Source organism: Carassius gibelio, chromosome B8 (genome assembly GCF_023724105.1).
Source record: "Carassius gibelio isolate Cgi1373 ecotype wild population from Czech Republic chromosome B8, carGib1.2-hapl.c, whole genome shotgun sequence".
NCBI lineage: Eukaryota > Metazoa > Chordata > Actinopteri > Cypriniformes > Cyprinidae > Carassius > Carassius gibelio.
The window spans coordinates 24305112-24332934 of record NC_068403.1 but is presented as its reverse complement, the minus strand read 5'-3'; the positions used below and the strand labels follow the sequence as shown (position 1 = coordinate 24332934).

At 37.1% G+C, this 27823-nt stretch overlaps 1 protein-coding gene across 4 annotated transcripts in view; it reads right to left on the bottom strand.

Moving 5' to 3' along the window:
* Nucleotides 1-25765, bottom strand: part of fgfr1a (fibroblast growth factor receptor 1a) — a 40884-nt gene extending 15119 nt beyond the window's left edge. For 2 of the 4 annotated variants that reach the window (XM_052563660.1, XM_052563662.1), the window contains exons 1-7: nt 25147-25765; nt 15432-15623; nt 6392-6649; nt 6218-6301; nt 5605-5777; nt 2966-3089; nt 1075-1265 (exon numbers count right to left, since the gene is read on the bottom strand). In XM_052563660.1, coding sequence (XP_052419620.1) covers nt 1075-1265; nt 2966-3089; nt 5605-5777; nt 6218-6301; nt 6392-6649; nt 15432-15552 — 951 coding nt within the window. In that variant the 5' untranslated portion in view covers nt 15553-15623; nt 25147-25765. The remainder of the gene's footprint in view (nt 1-1074; nt 1266-2965; nt 3090-5604; nt 5778-6217; nt 6302-6391; nt 6650-15431; nt 15624-25146) is intronic. The other 2 variants (XM_052563661.1, XM_052563663.1) reach the window with 1 other exon arrangement.
* Nucleotides 25766-27823: the final 2058 nt, after the last annotated feature.

The window sequence follows — 27823 nt, the reverse complement described above, 5'->3', positions numbered from 1 at the left end:
GTCTTTAAAGGACAACACCTCATGAAATACATTCTGACAGTCTGCCAAGAACATGGCTCATATTTCCTCCAAAAGCTGTTAGTCCTGCTCCATTTGCTCAGGTGCTCGGTCCATAGAGGGGAAGAAATATGTTGAAAGTTCATTTAAAAAAGGCGTGGTCAAAATGTTTTGGACACAGATGTTTAACAGCAACAGAAAAGCTAAAGATCTGAAATTTGTATTTACAAAGAATGTTCCTGTGACAACATCAATTAACTCAAAAAATAAACATAAAAAATAAAAAAGCTTATACACAATTGGAAATTAGTTTATGTTTGATTCATAGACTTCAATTGGAAAACTAACAAAACTAAACTAAGTATTAAAAGCTGTATTTTCAATAATTCAAATATAGCTGAAATTAAAGATGGAATAAACGGAAACATATTTCAGTTTATTGCTAAGTTAACATTTCAAAATATTGTTTTTATGCACTAAAAATACTAAAATAAAAAAGCTAAATAGAAACGTTAAACGTTAAAAGTTAAAATAAAAACTGAAAATATAAAAACAAAAATTAATTCAAAATATTAATACTACTACAATAGTATATAAATAACAGTACAATAACACTGATGAAGGGTGAATTGAAATAATAATTGCAGATAAAATATGGTAAACCCTTGAGGTGTTACTATGTAAATAATTAACATTTATAAAAAAAAAATACAAATAATAATAATTTGCCAGCCACTTACCGGATCATCATTTCATTTGGTAGCACTGGGCAGTTTTGCGTAATATGCCTTATATTTATAGATATATTTATATATATATATCACACACGCACATATACACACACACACACATCTTCTTTGCTTGTGTGTTTGATCCAGAGATTCTGTGCTCATTAACAAGATGTGCAATAGCACCTCTTCATGTATAACAGTGAAAACATGGAAAGCTGGAATATTCTGTCAATGGCACGGTAGCATCATCTCATAAACGTTGGGAAATTCCATTAACGGCAAGGTAAGAATTAAATGGAAGCACTTTAATCAAACATTTAGGTTGACTGGTTAAATGGATTTTTACCTTTAAGATCCGAACAAATGGCAGTCCGTCAGGGCCGAATCTACTGCCATTAACCTCAATGTGTTTCAGCCACTGGATGTGTGGCTGAGGATCGCTGAAGACTTTACACTCAAACTCCACGTCACTCCCCACCACCACTGTCCGGTTAGCAGGCAGCCCCGCCTGGAGAATCGGCCTGTGCGGTGAACGCTCTGAATAAAACACACAAACACACTGCACACAGTTAGTGTTGTTGAAATGACCCCATTAACATAAAAACAGATTTTGAATCATTTTTCCTCTTAAAGAAATCAAAATTGGAATCTACATTACAGCAAACGGGATATAGAACAGATATTTAATAAACACTAATGTCATAAATCCAGCAGGAAGCAGCCTCTTTAACATGCAGGCTAAACGTTTATTATAATTGCTATAATTTGGGGGAAATGTTATTTTAAGCCACAGCCCATCTCTCAGGCCTTGTGACTAGAAGTCACAGTCCAAAGGTGTCCAAACTTGTACAACACTGCTTTAAAAAAAAAAAAAATAGTTGATTTAACTTTAAATGTTCATGGTGCCTTACACTTAGTCAACTCAAATATAAGTTTTCCCTTAGTACAAATTAAAATTTTAAGCTGACTTAATGTTTAAGCCTTTACAGACCCTTTTTATTTTTTAATTGAGCAACATTATTATTTTTTTTTTTACAATTTGTTCTTGACTGTATTACGTTAAATTGTATGCATCTTAATTTCTCCTACATTTAAATAACACTAAAAATATGTTAAAACAAATATGAAATTAGAAATAAAAGATAAGCTTCAACAGTAGATTTTTTGTGATAGCATGGTAGACCAAATCAAAACACATCCATGGGCCAACTACTGCCCACAGGTCTTGGTTTGGATATCTTTGTTGTAGTTGGTACAATGCAAATCTGACTTTCAAAAACTACAATTCTTAATTAAAAAATACATTACTCAATCTCTGTGGCTGCACAATAATAATACAATAAGCATTGACTACACCCCTTATATGCATTCTTTTGATCTTCATTTTGTTGTACTATAAAAAAAATATATATTTAAATGAACTTGCCCGATAAGTCCATTTCTTTTCCAAATCTAAATCATGCACATGACATTAGATCATAATTTCAACCCTTTAAACTAAGAAGTAGGTCCTTCCCAGGAGGACTTGATGGCACAAATGTTTGAATGTCTTCTTTGTGCCACATTCAAACAGTGTCTTCTCACTAATGTGTGTGTTTGGTGCCAATGATGTCACAGTGGGCTCCGTCTAGATGGGTGTAGCACTGATTTATTTGCTACTTAATGAAGGCATCAATCAAGTCCAGCCAATCAGAGTTTAAATTCCTTTTTTCCAAATACTCTGATCTCATCTTGAGCCACTAACCGTGTCTCTAACTCATCCACGGCATCAAGTAAACACTTTGTATTTGCAATGGATCATTTAACACACACCATCAACGGAGTCCACGTGCCTGTCATTGAGGAGCAGACAGATACTCGCACGCAAAGTGTAAAGCCACCCGTTACTTCGGTTCATTTCAGAGAAGTAATGGTAACCATTAGCGGTGCTGCGTCAGAGCATTAGCTGCATGGTGAACAACACCCATTTGCATCTGACTGACACGAGTAAACATTGCAGTGGTTCTGCGACCCTCCCTTGTGGAGCATTTGCCATCTCTTGTGCTTTACTAAAAAAAAAAAAATGTGAATCGATTTAATCAGACGTTTAGCAATAAATCATTGCAGCTGAGCTAGTGGGCAAGGGGAGACCAACACAAATTTGCTCGCATACAAAGAACAACAACTAAAAAAGTTGGACTTAATGAAAACTACATTTCAAAATGTTGAAGACAGACAAGAAAAGAACCATGACTGACCGACTACGTCCAGCTGGTAGGTGTGATTGATGCTGCCGTGTTTGTTTTCCACCAGGCACGTGTAGTTGCCTTTGTCTGATGGTACCACCGACTCCATTATGATGGTCCACATGTGCTCTCGAACCTGTGCAATAAAATAAAAATGTACAAAAATTCTGTAGACCTTAATGCAATTAAAGATATCACATATCGTTGGGACTTTATTGGAAAAAAACAAATGTGGGCACATAAGTAAAACTCTTCAATTAGAGGCTTCTATAGACAATGCAGCCCAACATATAAAAGCTGAAAACTGCTAGATGCATTAGGACCTGATTGTCTTTTAAGTTCACTTCAGTGAAAGGCTGAGGGAGTTTAACAGAGTGAGTTGGCAGCAAGTGCCTATCAGGTCAGTTTAACATCAGTCAGGCACGAGATCAGAGCCATGGAGAACAGTGTGTTTCCTGGTGGAGATTGGGAAACAGGCCACTCCATGTCTACTAATACAGACCTCTTCTCAAGCCAAACACTACTCTATTACAACCAGCAGAGTTTTCACTAAATGTATATTTTTATTAAAATATTTACAATATATTTGTTTTTGTTTTGTTGTGTATATTAACTATAGCAGATATTTGCAACATTTTGTTATTTGTGAATATGTACTTAACATTATTCTTATTAGACCATTTCACACAGTTAAATGTGGCTTCAGATGCACAGAAGTGTATTGTTATTGTACTTCATACTGCCTTTTTCATCCTTGACCACTATCTCATGAGGTTTGAAATGACAACAGGATTTCCATTTTCAGCTGAACTAAACCTATAAAGATCCATGAAGCAGAGCAAGTGCTCTCTGCAGTAACAGCTCTCCTTGATTAAATGAGATTTAGGTTGGGCAAAATTAATAAGAGGTTATGGCTTCTCGGCCTAAAGAACCCCAGATGTGAGCTGCTACACTCACAGTCTGCCTGACTTCCTTTTCACAATCACTTCATGTAAATGAACAATTGTGCCAGACTCTTGTTAAACAAAAGAAACCAGGAGAGACTGGGAAGAGTGCTGGGGGAGGTTACTACGGAAAGCTGCAGGGCCCCTTAACGAAAGCCCCGCACACTCCTGGAGCTCAAAGACACGTTTAATTGAACATATGAATGCAACTTCATCCCTATGACACAGCTTGGTTAGAAAAAAATAAAATAAAAATAAAAATAAAAAAGAGCATAATGCTTGGTTATACTCAAATGTTTGAATAAACCATGTCGAAGGATTGTCGATGTTATTGTGTATGCATTGCAGTGGCCTCAAACACTCTCCAGATGGTAAAGTGTGTATGCGGTGAGGAGCGGAAGAGGACTAATGTCTCCCAGCTGGAGAACACCTTGATGAGAAACACAGACGCAACAGGTCTGCACTGACAAGACAGATTTTCTTTATATTGTTTTAAAGAACTTGAGCATTTAAAGCACGGCACAAGCTTATAATAATCAGACCGATATTGTGCATTAGTGTGGATGCTAAAACTGTTATCATTATAGTTATCATTCTCGATGTGAACGGGCCCTAAGGCTGTCAAACATGAGCTTTATTCTTGAGCTGTGACTGACCATATTTGATGTGCTCTAAATATGTGTATTGATCAATGTTTGTATGTGAATATTCAATCCTAAATTAAATCAGTTAATCATATGCTGCCACTGTCTCTCTTCAAAAGATTCTGGATTAACATGTGGGTAGGAAAATTATGAAAATTGGTAAAATACCTATTTAAGTTCTATACACAACTTTGATATATTTAACTTTTGGTCCCTTTTAAAGCTTGGCAGAAGTAATTATAATAAATTGTAGGTAACACTATTTTAATGACCAATTCTCACTATGAACTAGCTGCTTATTAGCATGCATATTACTAGCATGCTATTATTATTATTGGCTGTTTATTAGTACTTGTAGAACACATATTAATGCCTTATTCTGCATGGCCATAGTTTAGATCCCTTAAACTCTACCCCATACCAAAAATGTATAAGGCAGCAAATTAGGAGTTGATTTAGGGAAAACTCTTAATTAATAGTGAATGAGGGTTCCCTATTCTAAAGTGTTACCAAATAGTTTGTATATTGGCAACAGATGCACAAAGAAAAAAATCTAATTTTGATTAATTTTAAATAAAAACATTACTGTGCATAACTAGAACAACTGTGGTCCAAATTACAAATTTAACAAGTGTGTAACAAGTGAACGGAGGTTGAAACTCAAACAAAGCACTACTACTAATGATTTACTAAGGAATTAAATTAAATGGTTTGTTACTTTGGGTCTGTTGGTATTCAACATGGTTAAATGACTAAAAGGACAGAGTTGGTTTATCCTGGAGTTTATTCTTATCTGTATAAGTACAAACAGTTGAGTAAAATGAGGAGAGCCAAGGAAGAGTAGGCTGCCTCCACCAGAAACCCAGGGCTCCAGTGTCTGCCTTCCATGCACGGCTATTCAGCCTCTGTCCTGCTACAGTGAGGTGTCTGGAAGACAGATCTGTTGAGAACGAGGTGCCCTTTTAACCCCCAAACCAGAGCAGCTGGCTAGCAAACCTGAAGTTAGACAACCAAGATGTTGGATGTTTCATGATTTTAATGGACTGTGGTGTAGTTCCCTCACCTTGTAGCCTCCTATTCGCTGGTCTTTCTTAAACTCTTTGCCGTTCTTCAGCCACTTGAGCGTTGGTGTAGGGTTACCATTGGCCTGGCAACGGAACTTGACGGTTTTGCTAGCGGGAACCGCATGCAGCTTCTTCTCCATCTTATCAGGTTGAGCCCAGACGGGTGCCATTGCTGAGGAACAGACAGAAAGCACATAAAATAAGACAAAGTTGAATTGGTCAAAGAAAACCACTGATTCAAAAACACGATGTGAACAATACCAAGGTCATGACTATTTTAGAACGGTAATCCAAAGTGGCAGATCAAAGTGTGTGAGCTTTGGGTGTTGGTTGCTGGTTTCACTCCTGACTGGCTAGATAGTGCCCTTGGGACTCAAAGAGTAATCCATCAAAAGTAATAAAGACTTTCAGTCTAATGAACAAAGGCACACTCCACACAAGACACCGGTGGTTTATAAGACAAAAATGTGCACTATTTCCTGTTATAGTTCCTACTTTTAAACAAAAATCCTAACAATTTCGTAAGAAACAGATAATTTTATTGACATTTGCAGATCTTTGAGTCAGAATTTTGAGCACAGAGAGTTTGACTAAGAAAGGAGGGTGACTCACGAAGCAGTTCCTGGTCACTCGATAGCTTGGTCTCCTCTGAGGAAGACTCATCTTCTTCATCATCTTCTGTGGAAGCCAATCCATCTTATTGAGATCAAAAATGTAGGTTACATTTTTGTTGTTGAAAACAACACAAAAATCAACCCGTAATCTCTTATTCAGATTATTTCTCACCTGTAACGTTGACACTAAAGTAATCTGTATGGTTGCTGTTGGGTCCCTGAGCAAAGCAAGCATACAGACCAGAGTCGGCCGGCTCTACTGCTTCAATCTCCATCTGATGGTTACGCAGGCGAGTGTGCTCTCCATCAACCAGGGGAATGTGGTCCTTAGTCCAGGTCACTTCCTGTGGCTCCTCTAAACCTTTACAGTTTAGCTCCAGTTTGACCCCCGGATTCAAAGTGTACAGCATCGGCTCGACCAGGGCTAACACTAAGAACAGGATGTAAAAGATTAGTTAGATTAATCAAATTAATTAGGGACGTTAAATAGAGATTGGGGGCATAATTAGTGTACGATTTTTTTAAAGAAAGTGTTTAAATAATTAATTGCACTAAATTAACTGTCCTAGTCAAACTAATCAAAATTATTTCTATAAACTCAATTCTTCATTAAATGAATTACTATATACACTATCTGATATAGCATTTCCATTCAATCTCCAAGCACACTTGCCATACAATAAACATTTGAATTTTATCTAATTTAGATCATTCATTTTATGTGTTAATGAATCTAGGGGCAAGATTTGTGACACATTTTTAAGAATTTATTTTCTTAACCGTATTTTTTTTTTCTAACTTTTGTCATTAATTACCCACCCTCATCTCTTTCCAAACCTTCGGAACACAAAGTAAAATATTTTTGTTGCATTAACATTCTGCAGTTTAATTAAGGCAATTTTGCAATTTTAATCATCATACAGTAACCTGCAACAACCACCCCTTTCTCTTCTAATCGAGACATGAGATGCAGTGCAAAACGATGCCGAACATTCGGTGCATCCCTAGTAAATACATCATTGTGACGCTATATCACTGATATTGCAATTGACACTTTTTTTGTAAAAATGAATTTTTTTATGTAAAATTGTATACTGGTGTTATTGTGGATGGTGTGATATGGCACATCCCTATTATGATCATCTCAGAATTTATCTTAACTTCTTTCTTGAAAAGAAAGGTGTAATTGAGCCCCAGAGTATAAGTGTTTGGCATCCTTTAGATGAGCGACAACACCTACAAGCATCTATCAAAATCCCACCTCAGTCACTGCTAAATCAAATCCGAGTTTGAAGTAGTCAAGGGCCAATTGTCAGATCAATTCTGAGATAGAGCTGAAATTTGATTATGGGATGCAAGGTTAGGGGCATTGCCTCAGACACCACCACCTGAGCCAACCAGTTGCTCCTGACGACCAGTAGAGATGGGGGGGGGCAAGATTGGGGGGTGGGACGTCTAAATTGAATTATGTTGATTCATTGCCAATCAACATTATGTCACCCGTCTGCAACTACCCATACTCTTTTAATGGGGGCTGCTTCTTAGAGTAGTGCACTGGAGAATTATCCCTGTTGGGGGTCCTCTTTAAAAGAATTGACTGACGAGCACATTCTGACTCTACAGTAAGCCAAGGTGAGATTTTTGTATTTACAAAACAAATGGTGACGGCTTCATATTCAATTGGTAATTGGATTAATTTCCTTTCAATAACAATGCACTTGACTTTCTGAAAGGATATGAATGCTTGATTTCCTGTAAAAGATGCATCAGGACTTGATTGTTCAAAAAAAAGGTCAAACTTCTATGAAATCCTGCCACCCGCTGAAGACCACATTTACACTGTTGTTTTGAAAAGTAAATTTAAAGAAAAAATCCAGTCACTGTGGTAAAAAAAATACCCCTTTTTCTGAAAAGCCTGGCAAAGGTTGTGAAAAAGCATTCATTTAAAAACAATTTAAGAAAATAAAGTGCTTAGTAATACTGGCATGCTCACTACTGACACATTTCTAATAGTAAACAGAGTGCAAACGCAAGCCAGCTTTCCTCTTGACTAGTTCTGCTGTAGTAACTTCGCCCATCACTACCATTAACTTTGCTAATAGAGCCGAGCGAGTGAGAGGTCTGTAGCAGCAGGTTTTTGGGCTGGTATCCATGGTGCCCTCAGTAGGGTCTAGTTAAGGTATTTCCTGCTTCGCATGTGTCTAACAGGCTCTTAATCTTGACAGGAACAGGGGCCAGGGAGGGATCAACTTTCCCCACCAAAACACTGCTGAAAAGAATGAAGGAAGGAGAAAAGAAGATGAGCTAGCATAGACTTATTTAGCCACAAAATAAGTAAATAAGTTTACTTTAAATAAGTAAAGACTTCTCAAGGTTGGATTGTTTTCAAGTTTGGCAGGTCATTTTTATTGACCTTGAACTCTATACTACAGAAAAGCTATTGAGCATGTGCATGCTTACTGCTCAGGAAAGTAAAGATTCAAAGTTGCTGTATGTAATTTTTGACTGTAATGAAGCAGAAAAATATAATATGTTTGCAGAGTTTACATGAGTTCACATACTTGTTTCTCTGAAAATCATGCATCTGAAAATCATGTTTCTCTGAAAATTCATGCTACAGCCAGTTATTCTGCTTTAAAATGTGTATTTTGTGTCAAAATGTCTTGTTTTGGTCTGTGTGATTCTGCTCATTGAAAATTTTGACACTCTGGGTTGCCAGCCATGGAACCCAGCAAATGGGTCCTGGGTCCATTCAAAGACACTCACAGACTAAAAACAGCACAGCCTCACTTGACCTCAGTGTCAGTGAGCCAGAAATGTTTCACATTATAATTGATGAGAAAGTCTTATTACAGACATACTGACTGATCGTAAGGTCATGACAATGGGATTGTAATTTCCTTTTGGCATTTTAGATTGAGCAGAGCAGGTGCCGAAAAATTTGCACCAGTCACCATAGAAGTTGTTTACTGTGAGGAATCAAGTGAGAGTATTCTGCAATAATCACACAGGGAGAAAATTATACAGCTGCTTCATGATTTATAGTCATTAATCGACATGCTTCCTTCCAGGATATGAAATAGTGGCATGTTACCAAGCCATCAGTCAGTTCAAAGAACAAAACATGAATGAACAAAAACATGAATGAACAAAAATGAAGACATGCACTGGTGAGCAAGCTATAGAATCCAGATGTAGTCTGGCACTCACAACTACTGCATTTGGGGTATATATATACACACACACACACATAATATGAATGTAAAGGCCAGGGCAATAATTCGATAATAATAATTGTCGCGATATAATTTTAGCCAATAAAACAATATGAAAAGATTGATAAATGTTCAATACACCGTTTATGCAGCAAAAGCGGAACAAAACCGTGTGACTCGTTTGAATCGCGTCACACGGACCGTTTACCCGCTCAGAACGGAGTTCAAACAGCTGGGCAACGCAATCTCACTAGAGCAGATGTGTTTACTTGGTCACGCGAGCACTGAACAGTGCTGTGAGATCCAGTGTGAAGCGCTTGAATTCAGCAGTTAACACAAATGACTAAGGCCCTGTCCACACGGAGACGCGTTTCTGTCAATACGCACAAATTTTTTATCGGATAGGTGTTTCGTCCACACGGATCTGGCGTTTTCGCAAGGTGAAACCGCTATTTGTTGACTGGGTCCCAAAGTGGATAAATTAGAAAACACTGTCTTTGCGTTTTCGTCTGGACGGCTAATCCGTATATTTTCTGAAACGATGACGTCATCAGCCCACGTCTTCCCCCTAGTCAGACATCTCTACGTCACGTAACAGCAACAAAAACATGACAAACACTGAACGATTGTCTTTTTATTAACTAACATTAACACTGATTAATAAATGTATTGTTCCATGTTCGTTTGTGTACCACGCGCAATGTTTATGAGCATAGTCCAAGTCTTCTTCTCTGTTTTTAGTGTATCTCTGTGGCAGAATTACAGCGCCACATACTGGTCTGGCATGTATACTACATCATTTTGCTGTTTCGTGTGGACGCGGATATTTCTTGAGACAAGGAAAAAAAAGATCGGATTGGGGTAAGCTCCGTCGCCGTGTGGATGGGGCCTAAGTGATGTAAACTAGTTTAAAGCCAAGCAGGAGAAATGAGACAGTCAAGGCTTTTCAATCTACAAACTGCCATAAATTACCATGCATTTACTGTAGTAACACTCACTGCACCATGGTATTGTGACAGAAATGTGGGATTTTCACACTAAACTTATTAAAGGAGTAATGGTATATATAATTGCAATGTTTATTTCTGATTAAGCTATAGCATGTGTGCATTTATACTGAATGTCTTTAGACTGTTGTTTTTCATACAAATAGGCTACCTGAAATGGGTATCGATGTGCTATATGCGTGGTTTTAACGGTTTATCATGATTTAAATATGCGCAATAAAAATAAATAAATAAAAACTTGGTCAGAATAAATTTAACCATATAAAACTGATGTTGCTGCAATTTTTTACAGATGTTACTGATTTTGATAATGAACAAAAATGTACCGTTGCATCTTAACTCAAGCCACTATCAAATGCGCTTTTAAAAGAACGACAAAAAGTGATGATATTATTATTAATATTATCAGGCAACCCAAACCGGTTTCTTAATTTGAAAAATATCACTCATTAGAACATGCAGAAACTAAGAAACTCATTTTTCTATTTAGATATTCATTTTGTTAAGAAAAAGTAATGGTCTGTTTCTACAACTTTCACTTGGGAACAAAAATCTGGCTTGAGAGAAAGACAGAAAGAAAGACGGACAGACATTAGGGGTATAATGATACACGTATTCGTATTGAACCATTCAGTACGAGGCTTTCGGTTTAACGATTCAATGCATTAGACTAATCCGATTACTTTTGGAAATTAAAAAGCAACTTAAAGTGTGTGAAATATGATGATCTCAGTGCCACTGCACTCAACAAGACGGCCCAAACGATGTAACAGGCAATGTGCTGCTTGCCCAGTGGTGTAACGTTAGCAGAAGAGCACGCAGATCACGCACTGCAAAAGCCCCGCAATAACCACCTGTAAATCTTGAGTGTAGTGTAGCAGTCACCTTTTAACAATGCTGTTTTTATTACAATTCATATAGCATATCTATTTCTAATTCAACTACCTTCAGGAAAAGGTGCACTCTGTTGTGTGGAAACCTAAAGCTGTTGATCTTCCAGATACTGGGACCAGATTAGTTTGGATTGAAGTCCATGTTTTCATGAAAGCAGCCGAGCTGGAATAGCCATTGCATTTTTTTCTTTCCTGCTTCAAGCCGTTTGGAAAAAAATGATTGACATCCCTGAAAATCAAGTTAATTACAGTAAATCATGAAAAGGACGTTTTCTGGCGATGGACAAAAAGAGGTGCGCGAGTGAGTCTTAGGCGGCGTGCATGAAGGGCAGAGGGGCCTTTCAGAGAGAGACTGGAAACAAGAGAGGAAGCAATACAAGAAGAGAATGACCATAGGGATTTCCTTTCATGAAAGAGAATGATGGTCAAGTACAGAGAAGAGGAAAACATACAAGCAGAACGAGAGAGCCAGAGCAAACTCAAAGATATATTCCAACAAATGACCACTCCTTTACTCCATTATCCCAGTGATCTGCGGCTGAGATATCAGAGGTTTAGTCTCAGTAACACAGGAAAATCATGAGAATTGAATGCAAAGAAACTGGAATGAGACTGTTAAGTTTATTTTGTGACCAAATCTTATTATTCTGATTAGAAATCTCTGGTTAGTGAAGGTGTTGGCTAAGTGTGACACCAAAAGAAACACGCACACCTCCTCTAACATTAACCTAACTTGTCTTATGTTAGCCTGCGTCAATTAAAGCCCACATCAGGACTTGGATGCTAATGGCATTTGTTCACAATGGCCATGGTTGTACAAACATAATCACCGCTTGCCTACACACAAATGTGGCCATGTACACACGCACATGGTCTGCAGGAGGGGCGGAATGAGATCAGCATACGCTGCTGAATCACACCCATTGTTTCCCCAAAGTATTTATTCATCTCCTTCTAGAGAGTCAAATTGTTATACAGAGAGCAAAAATGATGTGGCAAGAATAAGAAAAGAGTCAGTAAAATGCATCAGTGGACATTTACCATGAACAACAGGAATCAGAATGATAGAAACACACATATTAACAATACTTTTCTATATCCTTGAAGCAATGTATTATGTATGATGCGGAAACTATTGAGTGACAACTAATTGAATGATTTTCAATGTACTGATTTACTGGTTCATTGAAACAGGTTTATTAAAGTACGAAACTGGTTTGAAATCTGTCATAGCATCCATGACTAGTTGGAGCATTTTATATTGCCACAGACTACTTACCTACCAAAACAAAGACAATCAGCTTGAGTACTGTAGTGTGCGCATGGCTCTTTGGAAGTTAACAGAATAGTGTTGCTATTGTTAAACTATTAAAAATACTTTTTAATGAAAGTCAAACAAAGTTTAAATATATATATTAGATAAAAAGCTTACATTTAAAATGTTTTAATTAGAAACGTTGCTCCAGTGAATAACTTAAAAATAAAAAAAGAAATACATATATATACACATACACATACATTATATATATATATATATATATATATATATATATATATATATATATATATAGTGGTGGGCATAGATTTTTTATTTTTTTTTATCTAGATTAATCTCACTGTGATCTTGAAATTAATCTAGATTAATCTAGATTCAAATGGCTCATTCGAATTCTGCCGAAGGCGTTCAGAATATGTGTGTTACCCAAATAAAATTGACAAACAGTAAGTCTTTGAGAAGAGGTTTATCAAGCTAGGTGGTGCATTAGAAAAGGGGCTCATCTCCTGTTTCCAAAATGTATCACAAAATGCTTGAAGAAGTGGGCCCTGTTTGAAATTGTTTAATTTGTATGTTCATTTATTTTTATTTATTTGTGCTATTTACACAATGTTTAAGTTTCTTTCAAGCTTGTAGGTGTCAAGGTAGAGAAACCAAATAATTAAATGTAAAATAGATAGTCTTCAATGTAAAAATTAAATATACAATCAAACCTATTTATTCAGACACCTTCAACATTTCTCACATTATTACAGTTTTGCTATATATATCGAAAAGGTGTAACATGTTTATTTGTACAAACAGAAAATTTTTGAATGACACATTTATATTAGATTTAGATTTTTATTTCAACTTTGAATTAAATGCATTTTGGGCCTTTGAAAGTTTTCTGATCCCAAACCACAAATTAGAAAATTTGAAACACTACTTAAGGAAATTGTGTTGTTTGTGCAGGTTGTATTCCCACCTAGGAAAAAAAAAAAGTAACCAAATGCTGGAGTGTCAGCCACCCATCAACAGCTGAAACTTATAATTTACACCACAGGAGGCCTGAGGGGAGAGAGGCAAAAATGCTCTCTGTCCTGACAGGAGGAGGAAGGGAGAGGAGGAGTAGAGGAAACGCGTAGAGGGTATCAGCATGCCTAGCCATTTGGCTGTCAAGCATTAAGTGGGTAAAAATCAATCCATCAAATTTTGGTTGGGTTGAGTTTTCCTCCTTACATTATAGTCACAACTAAATATTTTAGGGAAGTATTCAAACAAATAGTCAGAAACTGAAATGTATTAATAAAATAGTCAGAAATCAACAAAATAATCTTACATCCCGGACGAGCCCCCACTTTGTTAAATCCACAATCAGTCTACAGGTATAAATCTGGATTATTGGTTATATTTACCAGATTTCTCATGCAATTCTTGTTTTCATGAAGCGTACTACCCATAGGTCTATGCTCTCTACCCATAGGTCTCACAACCACAAGAAAACATGCTTAGTTTTCCCAGAAACACGATCTCCACTGTGGAATAGCGCCACAGGGCGGAGTACTTTCTGTGTCTTCTTTTAAAAGCAGTAATTTATAGCGTCTCCGGTAGTGAACCATTGACAACAAATACCTTTTCATTACAAAAGAAGGATGGTGAGACAATGGGGAGGGAGAGAGAGAGATAGTGGGGGAAGTGAAAAGTGAGGTATTTTTGCATAGCCGGAGGGTACAGATGGAAGCTATTTCACACCTCCAGCTCTGGGGTAAATTCAAACCTAGTGTGTTTATTTAAAGCCTCCACAGACAGCCAGAGCAGAAGTGACCGCTCGCTTTATAATGGTGGTAACTGTAATGTAAGGCATTTAGAAGTCTACTGGGAACATTGTGTTTCCGAAATCCAAAAGAAGATGATGAGGCTACGGAAGCACGTTTGGGCCTGTGAGAGCCACAGGCACTCGCTCAGCTGGAATGCTGCCAAAGGACACATTTTTCAGGGTTTTATTTCAGCTGGAGTTTTTTTTTTTTTTTTAACCCGTTTCCCTTTTTCACTCACTATCTATGACTAAATGCATGAAAGTCCATAGGGTTTTAAATTACTATTTTGGATATGAGGTGGAAATGGAGAACGAATGGTATCCGAGTGTAAACTTCCACAGCTCAGTGTAGAATGTATTTTCCCTTTGGCACACCACTTATGCACAGCATATTAGAGATATGAAAATGGTTTCAGAATGTTTATTTAGTCATACAACATAGCCCTAGCTATACAATTGTACTGTACAATTTCAACAAACTCATTTTCATAGGGACAGCATTTTACTTGCTCTTAAGAATAAGAACATTTTATTTTAAATATAATCAAACATGCGGATTACTTAATCTTGAACTGTTTTAAACACCTGAGTTGAATCTCTTTAAACTTAAAAATGAACTTGAATTTGGTTAAATCATGTTTTATAGTGAATATTAAGAAGAAGAAAAGTGTTTGATGTATTATGCAGACAGATACCTGCATATAAGCCTAACATTAGGTCACTGTGAAACCTTACAGGTTTACATTTATATGAATAAATCCTAATGATCATGTTGCAGTATACAGTCTGATTCATTTAGGCACAGACAGAGGGTGGAAAACAATCGCACTTGTTTTTGGTGAGAGAAACCTTAAGCAACATCAATTGGATTAAAGTGGGAAAAATAGAAAACAATTGCCATAAACGTGTAGAATATGACCAATTTAAAAACTATTTCAGGTTGCTGCAAAGTGTCTGAGAAATGCCTTATTAATAACTCAACTTCAACTGAGATACAACAAGAGTTCTACAAACAAGACTTACTCTCATCTTGGGTGGCCGGTCTGCCCTGGGACTGAAGAGCCTGAGTTAGAAGTACTGCGATCACCAGCAACATGGTCGTCTTCTTCATCATCATCATCATCATCATCGTCGTCATCGTCATCAACAAGGATTATCTACATCTGAACTCTGCATCCAGCCCAGCTCTCCATAAAAACAGCTAGGACATCAGAACTGGGAAAGCAGAAAGCAAAACAATTAAAAATATTTACATATAATGATTAAAAACAACATGAATCTTTTATAATGTGACACTTCAGCGAAACAGTTTGTTCAGTTGGAAATAACATTGGACGGGACTTGAATGACACCATCTGGATTTGACTGGATTGTTAAACAAAGGCAGTGATGTTATTGGTTCAAATTTTCCTACACTCACACGACCATTACTAAGCAAGCATTCTGCTCAGAATAATAAATCATACTAACAAATTTGCTAATTATCTGCACTGAGGAATTGTACAAATTCACACGAAGGACATTTACTAACAATATAAATCTTACAGTTTTCATTGTAAAGTTGAGAATAGAAAAGCATCACAGACAGAAAAATTCAGTTTAAAGCTAATATGATGCATACGTTGCAAAGATCAATGATATATATATATAAACAGCCTGATAAAACTATCCATCCATTTACGATGTAGCCATGAGGCCGACGAAAACATAACTTTTCTGTATAAGGTCATTAGTGGAACAGCACGTTCTTTAAGAACTCAAGGATTTTCACATCAGGTTTTTCCACTACTACAGGATAGAACATTCGGAGTCTTTGAACAACAAGTTAACATGGCACTTTTTTCATAATTAGTATATCAATGTAGTAAGGCAAAGCTAACAAAGACTGCAGATTACATAAAGCTTGACGTACATACTTTTATAGTAGAAAGTTTTCCATAGTGCTGTTCTGTGCCAGGGTCGCTCCATCTGTTGGCTCTTACTAACACACGCAGTAAAATACACAGAAACACAACCACACTCCTCCAACCCTTCACAGATATCTGTCAACCCTGTGCCGGTTTAGACCCCAGCATGACCCCGACACGCCATTTGTCCGACTAGCTATCGGAACTCATCATTTACACATTTCATCACACACTCCATTACGAGCCGATCGGTCAGAAAAGAGCAGCGCTTCACAATTCGCCAGATGCTTTTCTTTCAGAATGTTCAGCTGTAGTAATTAGAGCATCTTTGCTTGTAATTCCGATTTTGTCCTTTTGATTTTAGGGTTTCATATACATTTGTATTTATTTAATCCACAAAGAACTGTTTTTAAACAGTTATTCATTGCTCCAGTCTTCAGTGTCACATGATCATTCAGAAATCATTCTAATATACTGATTTGCTGCTTAATAAACATTTCTGATTATTAACAATGATGCAAACAGTTGTGCTGCTTCATATTTTGGTGCAAAACTTGATACATTTTTCCAAGATTCATTGATAAACAGAGTAAGTCTAAAAAAAGTGAATTTATTTTAAATATAATTGTTGTAACAATGTAAAGCCCTTTTAGTTAATTTAATGCATCTATTCTTGCTGAAAGTATTAATTTCTTTAAAGAAACGTACAGACTCCAAATCAAACCTACACTGTATTAGGCAATCATTTCTAGTTCTACTGCCCCTGTAAAAACAATGGTGCATAATGCCCTTGAGATGAATATTTTACAGAACAATGCAATGAGATGTCTATCGCATTCACAGCTGTTCTAATAAGAACGAGAAATCTGGACAAACACCAAGAATTGAGACTTGATACACATAAAATTGTTCCCATAGAGTTCTTGTTGGTTTCATTTTCCAAGCAATGTCTGCAGCTGGTACAAACCAGAATAATAGAGAGACGAGCGAATGGTCAGACAGGGGAGACGGACTCGAAGCTTGTGCCAACTCCAATCCCCTGCCAAACACTGCAAGAGACACCTACGACATGCCAATGATCATCCCCAAGCCAGAAATATACACCAAAAAAAACCTTGCTCGCTAATCTAAGCACTCCAAAGTTTTGTCACACCTGTGATCAGAAGCCGAAAAAAGCTCATATTTGTGATAAGCTAAACATGTTTCAAAGGAGGTTTCACAATGATTGTACACTGCTGGGACGAACCAAGAGTGATCATAATATTGTGATCGAACATTCCTCAACCTTTGACACAACACTGTGATCACTATTAGTTCATGAGGATCATTCAAATCTGCGTTTGTGCTGACACTGACTTAAAGAGGATTTGTCATGTATATGAATGAAACACTATTTATCATTATTTCTTATTATTTGTTAAAAACATTTAAATTATGACAGAAGTAACTGGATAATAGATTATATTTCGGATATGAACTAAATGTGTACGGCAGCGATTAAAATAGAGTACATCACCTTTTGAGACTTCAAAAAGATTTATCGATTTCATTGTTATGGCAGTAGGTGGCAAAAAGGCTGTTAAAATGTATCTGCCTTTGTTTCATTCAAGAGATTAGTAACTACAAAAACGCTGATTCATCTAGTTATGAAACAAGTAAATCTTGAGTGATTGAGTCATTGAATCATTCATTCATAAATTACATGTGATTTTGTTTAGTAGTCTATGTGGTTTTTTTTCCTTCAGAATCATGAGAAAACCACAATCTTCATTTAAAAATATATATTTTGCACAAAAGCAGCTCTCAAACAAGTCCAGTTTGTTCAAGGTATTCAGCTAAACGAATAAATTCAACTAAATGTTTAGCAAAAAGAGACACAGAATAGATATGTTTGATATCTTAATGTTTGACTTTATTTTTTTTAAATCACACTGGAATTGTAACTGGGAATCGAAAAGCAGAATTGGACTAGGAATTTATCAAAAAAAACAAATGTTACCCAGCCCTAAATATGAATCTGCTTTGTGTGCCAGTAATGTAATGAAGTATAACAATAACTAAATATGACAAAATCAGAACAAATACATTACATACAAACATGTTAACAAAATCTCAGTTTGCCGATTCCCCCCAAAAAAAAAGATAAATAAAAAAGGAAAAAAGCATGGTAATTCTTTTTTGGAGCTATTGAACAGCTAATGCACGGGCTCTAGCATATAAAGTTGTGTTGTTCATGCAAGAAACATATTTGATTCTGTGACATTTCTTTCTTTGTCTTCATCACATAATATTTTTTGATATAAAAAGTGTACATTTTGGAAAATCTGTGCTCATTTAATCTCTTTAACATCTTGCTTTCTTTTAATCTAGCCTTATAATGATTCAGCAGGTCAAATTACCGTAACTTGGCTTGAAAGACTAATGTACCATAAACTAGTTTTAGCTTATAACCCATTTCCTTCATCTGGAAAGAGAAAAAACACAAGGGAGAAGGATTAGTTTATGATCAAATTACTTGGCTACGGTTATGCTGATGCAAATGTTTAAACATTTTTTAAAAGGAAAAAAACAATTTCTAAGTAAAACAAACAGCAGAACATTCAGCTGATTATATTTAAATTCTTTCCACAGTGTTCCTTTGAGAGGGAAAAAAGGAAAGGAGGCGCAGACAAACGACAGAGAGTGTGCACGGTATAAAAAAGAAATAGACCAAGTCAAGTGGAAAGAGAAGTTAGTACCCTAATTAATGAACCCCAGAGTGTTTTTCTCTCTCTCTGATCATTGGAGGGGAACATGGGGAGAGCGTACAGCAGGCCCAGCTCATTACCGCTGCCTACTACTGGAGCGGAACATTCCAGAGAACAGCATTGGTTTGTGTCGGAGACGGGACGCCTGACCTCACTCATTCCAGCGACGGTGGGAGCCAGAGCAAAAAACGGCCCACTAAACCAGGAGACTGCCACTCCATGGGGAGGCTATTAGGGCCAGGCTGATAGCTCTTTCCTGCTTCTTTATCAGTTTTCTGCCAAATCTCTAATTCTACTCTAAACTCACAGGGTGCCACAAAAAAAAAAGGTTTTCTAAAATGCTTTGACTTCAGTGAATAGACCTGAGCACTGCGTGTCAAAGTTGAAACCTGGTGCGGCTGTTTTTATATCACTGTATTTCTGAAGGAGACCGGCCATCTTCAGAAAATTATGGGTGTCATTTTCATTTCTTCTAGCCAATAATTCCTGAGAAGTGCATGTGAATGCAGGCTCAGCGCGTATTTGATTACAGCCGTTACCGGAGAAACCTCTCTCACCTGCTCTACAAGCGCCTCCTGCTGGCAGAGAATACATTTGCATATATGAAGACACAAATAGAGTGCAAAGCATTTTTTAATACGTGTGTTTTTGTGTTTTGCTTTGGTACCGAAACTGGTACAGAGAACCATGGATTTTCACTGGTATCGTTACCGAATACTGAAATTTTGGTACCGTGACAACACTAATCGCGTGTCAGTATATTTTTTTGAGTTGACTCGTGTGGTTTATGTTTAATGCTTCAGAAATGTGATGTTATTTCAGATTATATAATCGTTAGTTGACCAGAGGAGGAGGGCATCCAAACACTCGCATATCATTCATCCACCACAACTATGGTTTATCATCTGGAATATCTAAGTATTAGCAACTTTTCATGGCTGCTCAATCTAATGATGATAAACTAGAGAAATGTGCGCTGTTCAAGTTTCAAGTGTGGATATGGAAGCTGAACATTAGTGCTCACTGCAGGACAGATGGACACAAGAGTGCTCATTTGCGCCTATAATACACATTTTTGGTCATACAGATAAGAGTAATATATCTTTCAAATCTGTAACGATTATTAGTTTATTTGTGCACACTCGTGCTAACAAACAAACATGGCACTTTTGTTAAATAATGAAAGCAAACAGGATGCGCTTTCCGCTGTCTCTGTCTCTGTTCATCTACAAGCTACACAAAATCGGGTTCATAACCGGCAATGAACTGCCCGCGATTTTGAACGTGATTTTGTGTAGTTTGTCGGAACTACAGCCCTGCTTAGTAAATGCCACTCTGTCTGAAAGCACGTGCTGGAAATTTACTAATAATCACAGGAGCACCTTTCTAGTGAAAATATATTTTTTTTTGCATAGCCCTAATTTCAAATAAACCATTTTAAATGGAAGACAAATATTCCCAGATTATGTAATCCATATAAAACATGCATGCAGGTGCATACACTACTGTGGAGAAGACGAGTCAGCGTCGCCGACTTCATTTGTTAAACTGAAAACAAAATAGGCTTATCAAAATTATTAAAATGTTATTGCAGTCTCCTTACTGTTTTTCCCTGACACATTCATAATCATCAGGCTAATTCTGCTCTGTGGCAAGTTTTATGCATGTGCTTCAGTGCTTATTAGGCTATTAAAAGTTCATTATTATGATTTAAATGGTTTATTAATAAGCATGCGATTAGTCGACTAATGCTTAAAATGAATGACTACTAGTCAACAAGAAAAATCCTTAGTCGAGGGCAGCCCTTATCTAGTGTCATCTTGTACCCTAACCTTTCATACCCCAAATATCTGATTTCAGACAGCTGAGGACATTTAGTTTTGTTGCAGATGTTTTGGTGTGAACAGAATTTCTCCATTGTGAGAGACTCCACCTAAAGTTTCATGATTAAGGTCTCAGAAAGTTGTGTAATAGCAACTTTCTTTTTAAAAGTCCTGGGCGATAGTTTACTGTGCCAGCCCAGCCCTGCCAGCCCAGTAAATTAGAGGGCAGAGAATTCCTCTTCTCTACAAACCCTCAACACAAACTTCCACCGGAAGAACACCCACAACACAAGCACGTCTTTTCTCCTTCATCCATTGGCTTCCTTTCATTTTCAAACAAAAGAGCATTTCACTATAAAGTGGCAACTACAAGATCACCACAACAAACCAAAATGGGTGTTTGGGACCGTATGCAACACACAAACTCTGACACAAGTCACTGTGCTGTGACTCAAACACACAGAAACAAGCTTGCTGACTTTGATCAATGCAACTCAAACTCTCAATGCCATATCCCTCTATGGAAATACCACTGATGCTTTGCAATAATACTAAGATGGTGCCACCACGTTCAGACGCCATCCTGGTCGCTCCACTTAGACGCTGTTTTTATAAAAAAAAAAAATACCTACATTTCACCGCTTGTTGTATGTGACAAATAAAATCTCGAATCTTAAATCAATATACTCTAACTTGACTGCAAACCAGACGAACTGATGACCTGTCTGGAGCGGCTAACAGTAAAATCACTGGTCAGATCCTAAGGGACGAGCAGCCATAATGATTTCCCCTCTAATTTAAGTAATTGATGTAATTATGGACTTAAACAACTACGTTTTCACAAGGTCAGTTACAGTACTTTAGTATTTCAGTGGCTGACTAGAACTAGCAAAAAACTTTCAATGGAAAGCACTAAATAAGCTTCATGAATAAAGGAACCAGCTATGATTCAGAAACATCATCTACCATGAGCTTTATGTTCTGTGAAAATTACTTTTAAGATTCGATTGAAATCACAGAAATACAAGCTACAATATGGTTCTTCATTAGGAAACATTTTCAGCAAACGTTCTTGAACAAACTGCCTAAAGATGTTCATATCTAATTGACTTGCTCACATTTCTGCACTGTCTTGCAACAAGTATTGGTCAAGTCTGCGCATGCAGTTGCCAGCCAGCATGTCGCCATTCACAAACCGCTCTGCCCTCCATCACGTTCTTCACACTGGTGATGAGTTGGAGACTATCTGTGCATGTTCTTTGAAATGACAATGGTCACTTAAGAGCAGAACTGAAACTGAACTGAAAGAAAAGTCTGTAACTGTAGTATATATAAAGAGTACTGCAATGATCAGAAAGTTCTAGACTTTATTACACGGTCCGAGAATGAAGACAGGGTGACACTGTGAGGTAAGGTACAGAATTAAGCCTGTTATACTTTCCGCTTGAGCAATCCGGACAACTTGTATTTATACTACTGAAAGCGTACGCTGATTGTCTGCTCCGAAACAGACATTTAAACAAACAATTGCCCAGAATTATTTATTATTTATATTGCTTTATTGATGGATTGTACAGGTTCGGGTAGCAACGGGCTTCTTCAGAAAGCCTGCGCAAATGCAATGGTGCTTTTGAAGCCTACTCCGCGCGCTCACAAAAAATGGGAGGCACACGGTCGTCCGCTCGGAGCCTCTGCGCACACTCTCCAATGACGATTTTTATGTCACGCCTACCTTAGCGGTCCATAGCGGACTCAGAAAGTATAACAGAGGCTTTATTCTGCCATGTACCTAGTGACAGAACGTACGATCTGAAGCACAACAACATTCAAGAATGTTAAATGATAAATATGCATATGTATGTATACATGTGTGTATATGCATCACTTAACATTCTTGAATATTGTTGTGCTTGCACAGATATATATTAGGGCTGTCAGTTTAACGCGTTAATTATGAAAAAGAATGTGATTCAAATATTTGAATGAAGTTAACACACTAGCCCCGTCCCAGACCTGTGCACCAACAGAAATTTAATATAGTTGACTGTTTACAGATATGATGCAGGACAACAACTCTGTAAATACAATCATGCTCTAAATATCTAAATATTGGTGCAAAAAACGTCCCTGTATGAGTTTTTGTTTCATATTTATATCATATGATAAGCAATATCACACCAGCAATGAGAGCAATATCACAGGAGTGCTGTTTTTGTCATGAAGAACACCAGTGCACATGTGATTTCATACAACAGTTCAGTAAATAAGTTAGTAATAATTAATATTGTGCAAAACACAATGATGTGCGTTTTGTTAAATTTTGCCAAAAAAAAAAAAAGACCTATAAAGCTACAGCAGAACTGTTGTGCATCTCAGAGCAACACAGCGGTGTTTAGTTTTTGAATGAATCCGTATTTTGAATGAACCGTGTGAACAAATATCGACTTCATGCAGCGCCGCAAAGATCGGCTGTCACCTGACCACAAAACAATGCATTCTGGTTACAACATTTGTCCAATTTTGATCAGAGCAGCCGTCTTACAATCACACGTGCCATCAAAGTACCGCGAGATCAAAGCAAGTCCAGCCACCTAGGTCATTACGACACACTTTATTCTCATTGGTTAGATTTTGTGATGACAAGCACGAAGTGTTTTGCGTGTTTATTCTAACAATTCAATTCCAATAATGCTCACATATCTGCGATTTTATAACAGTAAAAGCTTATTTAGTGTAGTCACACAGTCATTTTTATAAAAAACAATGATAAAATGATATATAGCACCACTTTATTGGTTTTTAGTAGTGTATATGTTTATATGCCGAACATTTTTCTTAAACAGAAGATGCTGTATTAAGCAGTATATAAAAAATGTTTCTGTAGCTCATAAAAATGTTTCTGTATATTTTACAAATATTGCATTTAATTCACTTTATCTGTGATAAGATTAGGAAAACACCGTGAGCGTGTCAATACTTTATGTTAGGCCATTGTAGTCTAAACATTTAAAACAATAATAGCTTTAAATGATCTTTTGGGTGTATTTTCACAATTATATTTAGTTTGTGGTAAATAAGATTAATTAATTGCAGCACCCTGTAATAAATTAGATTAAACATTTTAATCGACTGACAGCCCTAATACATACATACATACATATATATATATACACGCACACACATATACACAATACAATATAATAAATATATATTGATTTCTGTAAAAGGTACATTTCTTTAGCTGCCCAAATAAGGACATAAATGTGTCTTTCAGCTGAACGGTCTATTCCTGTCATTGAAAATTTTGAAACGCTTCCAGGATTTAATGCGTCTCACGTCTTTTTTACGATTTTTATGAATAACCCTTCTGCCACAGTGCCATCCAGACTCATGCTTTAGTATAGTTGTGTTGTTTGTCCTTTACTGTGGGAAGATAAACAACTGCAAGAACAAACCTGCCTTTCACATCAAGATAACTTCAGGCATTTATTTTGGCAAAGGGAATCTGCAAAACCTCAAGATGGAGGGCCAATATTGAATGTACACAATAACAATAATTACAAATAAACTAAATAACAATACACACACACACACAAAAGTGCAGGGGCAATTTCTACTCAAAATCCGGTTCCATGTCTTACTATTAAAAAAAAATCAATAGCTCCAAACTGTAGCTGAACAAACCAAAACACGTTATCCGCAGAAGCTATTAAGTGAAACATGAAAGGTTTTATTTACCTGTATCTACAGGAGAGATATAATGTCTTACGCTACTCTTGCTCAAATTGCTGAGAAATTGTTTTTTTATTGTTGTTGTTGTACAGTAGCCTGCTGGAGGGCTTCAAATATGAGATGTTATTCGAGAGCGAGCATGGCAGTACAGGCACGCGCATCAACTTGTTCTCATAACAGATAAGATATGGAGCCATCTGATGATGAAAGCTAATGGGATCCGGGGTCCTCATACGAAAAACGTAGAGAGAAATCTAGTCAGCCTTAGTGAGAGACGAATTTAAACATTTGTAACATTTAAAACAAATTGCATGGTCAACTTAATTTTAAGGAATGCTATTTATTAATGTATTAACAGATGTATTAATGTATTAATGTATTAACTCCTTCAAAAAAAAAAAAAAAAAAAAAAAAAGGTGTACTACAAGCGTTTTTGTAAAAACACTACTATATTCAAATTCCATAAAACCGCAAAGCACTTTTAGCTATCAGACGAACGTGCTAGAGCCCGTTTACAGGCGTCACTCACCTTTTCCTTTCGGGAACAAATACTCTGAAAAGAGTCAATCCCAGATCAGATTCAGAAGTTCACAAAATACAGGCTCCCAAATAGTCACTGGACGCAACTCCACATTCCTTTCTGAGTCGTAGCTTTATGGGTTTTCAATAAATCACGCGGCTGTTACTCGGTTTCTCTTTGAAGTGAGTGGAAATACTCTCGCGTGCTCGTCCCCAAGATCGAGTCAAGATGATTTCGTAAAGTAGCGAACACTCACTTACAGACCCAACAAAGCGATTTCCGACCGAGTTCGTCTGTTTTCTTCTGAAGATCCCACCCGTGCGGTGTTTGTTTGCACTCGTGCGAAAAGAAGGTACGTTAGAGGGAGAAAAAACTTTTACCGCAATCTCCACTTCGGTCGGCAGTCCTCTCAAAGTCAAAACTAACCAAAACGTTCAAATACGACACTCAGTCTTCTGTATAGAGTGTTATAGGCGTCGGAAACCAAGTTTACATTTGTATCTTTTAACTGGTTTGAAGATAGTCCGTGTCGTCGGCCTGCCCCAGCACTTCAGAGGATACAGCGAGACTCCGCACTCACGGATGGAAGACCTGACTCCCCCTCCATCACTGAACACCTCAGGACTACCAAACAGCTCTCCCAGTGCATCCTGGGATTGTAGTTTCTATCACGCCAAACCCCTCTTAAAAATCCTTTAAAAAATCCTATAATCCTATATATTATATTATATTATATTATATTATTTGAAAATCTGGAATCTGAGGGTGCAAAAAAAAAAAAATCAAAACACTGAGAAATCCATCTTTAAAGATGTCCAAATTAGGTCCTTAGCAATGCATATTACTAATCGCAAATAAAAGGTTTAATATATTTACGGTAGGCCATTTACAAAATATCTTCGGCATAAAAGAAAAATCTATAATTTTGACTTGACTAACTGACTAATTTTGTTGGCTACTGCTACAAATATACCTTTGCTACTTATGATTGGTTTTGTGGTCCAGGGTCACACACACACACACACACACACACACACATTGTTATTATGTAAACATTATGCATAAACTACCCATTCTAAATGCTTGAAAGACATTGTTAGATACATGGAATGACTGATAAGTCTTGTTTCTTTATCCTCCGTTGATAAAGCTGTTCCGTCCATTCTTTGTGTTTGTGTCAACAATGTCCACACACCCCGACACGGTTTGTGTTTGCATAGTAAAGATGACCACAACACTGTTAAGAGTTTGCAAATGTATTATCTCAACAGCAGGAAAAGGTTCGGTCAAACTCCAGATAACATCTCCTGTTTTATTTCAAACTCCAATTAGTTTGGAAGTACTATAGCATAGAAAACATCTGTGAATCCTTGAAGCATCTGCTTAAGTAGCAGCGCAGCCATTGTTGGGGGCCATTGTCCCGGCTCTGTAATGAAGGTGGCCCCACTAAGGTCCTCTATGCTAGAGCCTACTCAACAAGCTCAGGAGAGCAAATAAAATGTTAGTTTGTTTTGTCATGTGAGAAGCAGAGACACATTTGCATGCTATATTAAATATGATTAAAATGAAAATAAACATCTTAACAAGTAAAAACATTACAATAAAACAAGTAAAGTGTGGTGTACTTCTTTCTGAAAAACAACCAAACAGTTTCCTCAGAAATTTTAATTTGATCATTGTTTATTTGTTTGGCAGTGTTCTGTTCACAGTTGTAATGTTTCCTCACAGGGCTCGGGGTGACAATTTTCTCTCTGGTTAAAACCTTTATTGACCCAATTTGCTCTCCAAACAACAGCAAACTCCAAGAAGGAGACAGCAGACACCTCTGCAATGGGTGACACACCACTCATATTCCAAAAAGGGCCTCAGGACTAATGTTTCCTTGTCTGTTTTCTTTTCTTTTGACACGTTTTATTGAAACATCAGTTACTTTAACATTATTTTCCCAGTGACAGATAAATTACTATATACCCCTACTTCCCATTAGACCATCACATGGATTAGTCATCCCTAACTCCACTTATGAGACCAGATGCTGGTACGACCCAAAATATACATTCTCTGAAATGAGGAAGTGTTCCTCTCAGGTTATTTTCCACAATGGCAAAGCCTAGGAATAAATCTAACTAATTGTCTGTTAGTCCCCCTCCTGTTCTTTTGGCAAGCAAGAAGGCAGCTGAATCTGAAAGGGTCCCATTGACCAACTAAAGGGGGCTTATCACCAAATACAGCAATGAATAGAGGTGGCAATGAGGTGTGAACCGACCTCAGTGAGACTAATGAGTGATAGACTGCAGGAAAGAAGGGGGGAGGGTGCAGACAAACAAGTCTGATAGATGCAGAGTGAACATTTGGTCAAAAGCACAATTTGTGGGGTAACTCGTCCTGCACCATTAGTACTACTCAAACAATATCTTTATTCATGCATTTTGGTGAGGAGAACTACGCTAGCACTTTGAGTGAGCAGAACATTTTCATCACATGTACTTAGAGTAGCTACTTTCATATTTGGACAATTGCTTGGTCGGAATAAGAGTTTGATTGTTTCCCCTCCTACTTTCCATGCTGGATTCTGTTCACAGTTGTAATTTTTGGGTCAGAACCACAATACATTTCTGTCTTTAAAACGACCATTGTTTACGCCTGTTGCTAGGTAACAACAACCCGCAAAAAGGCATAGATATGT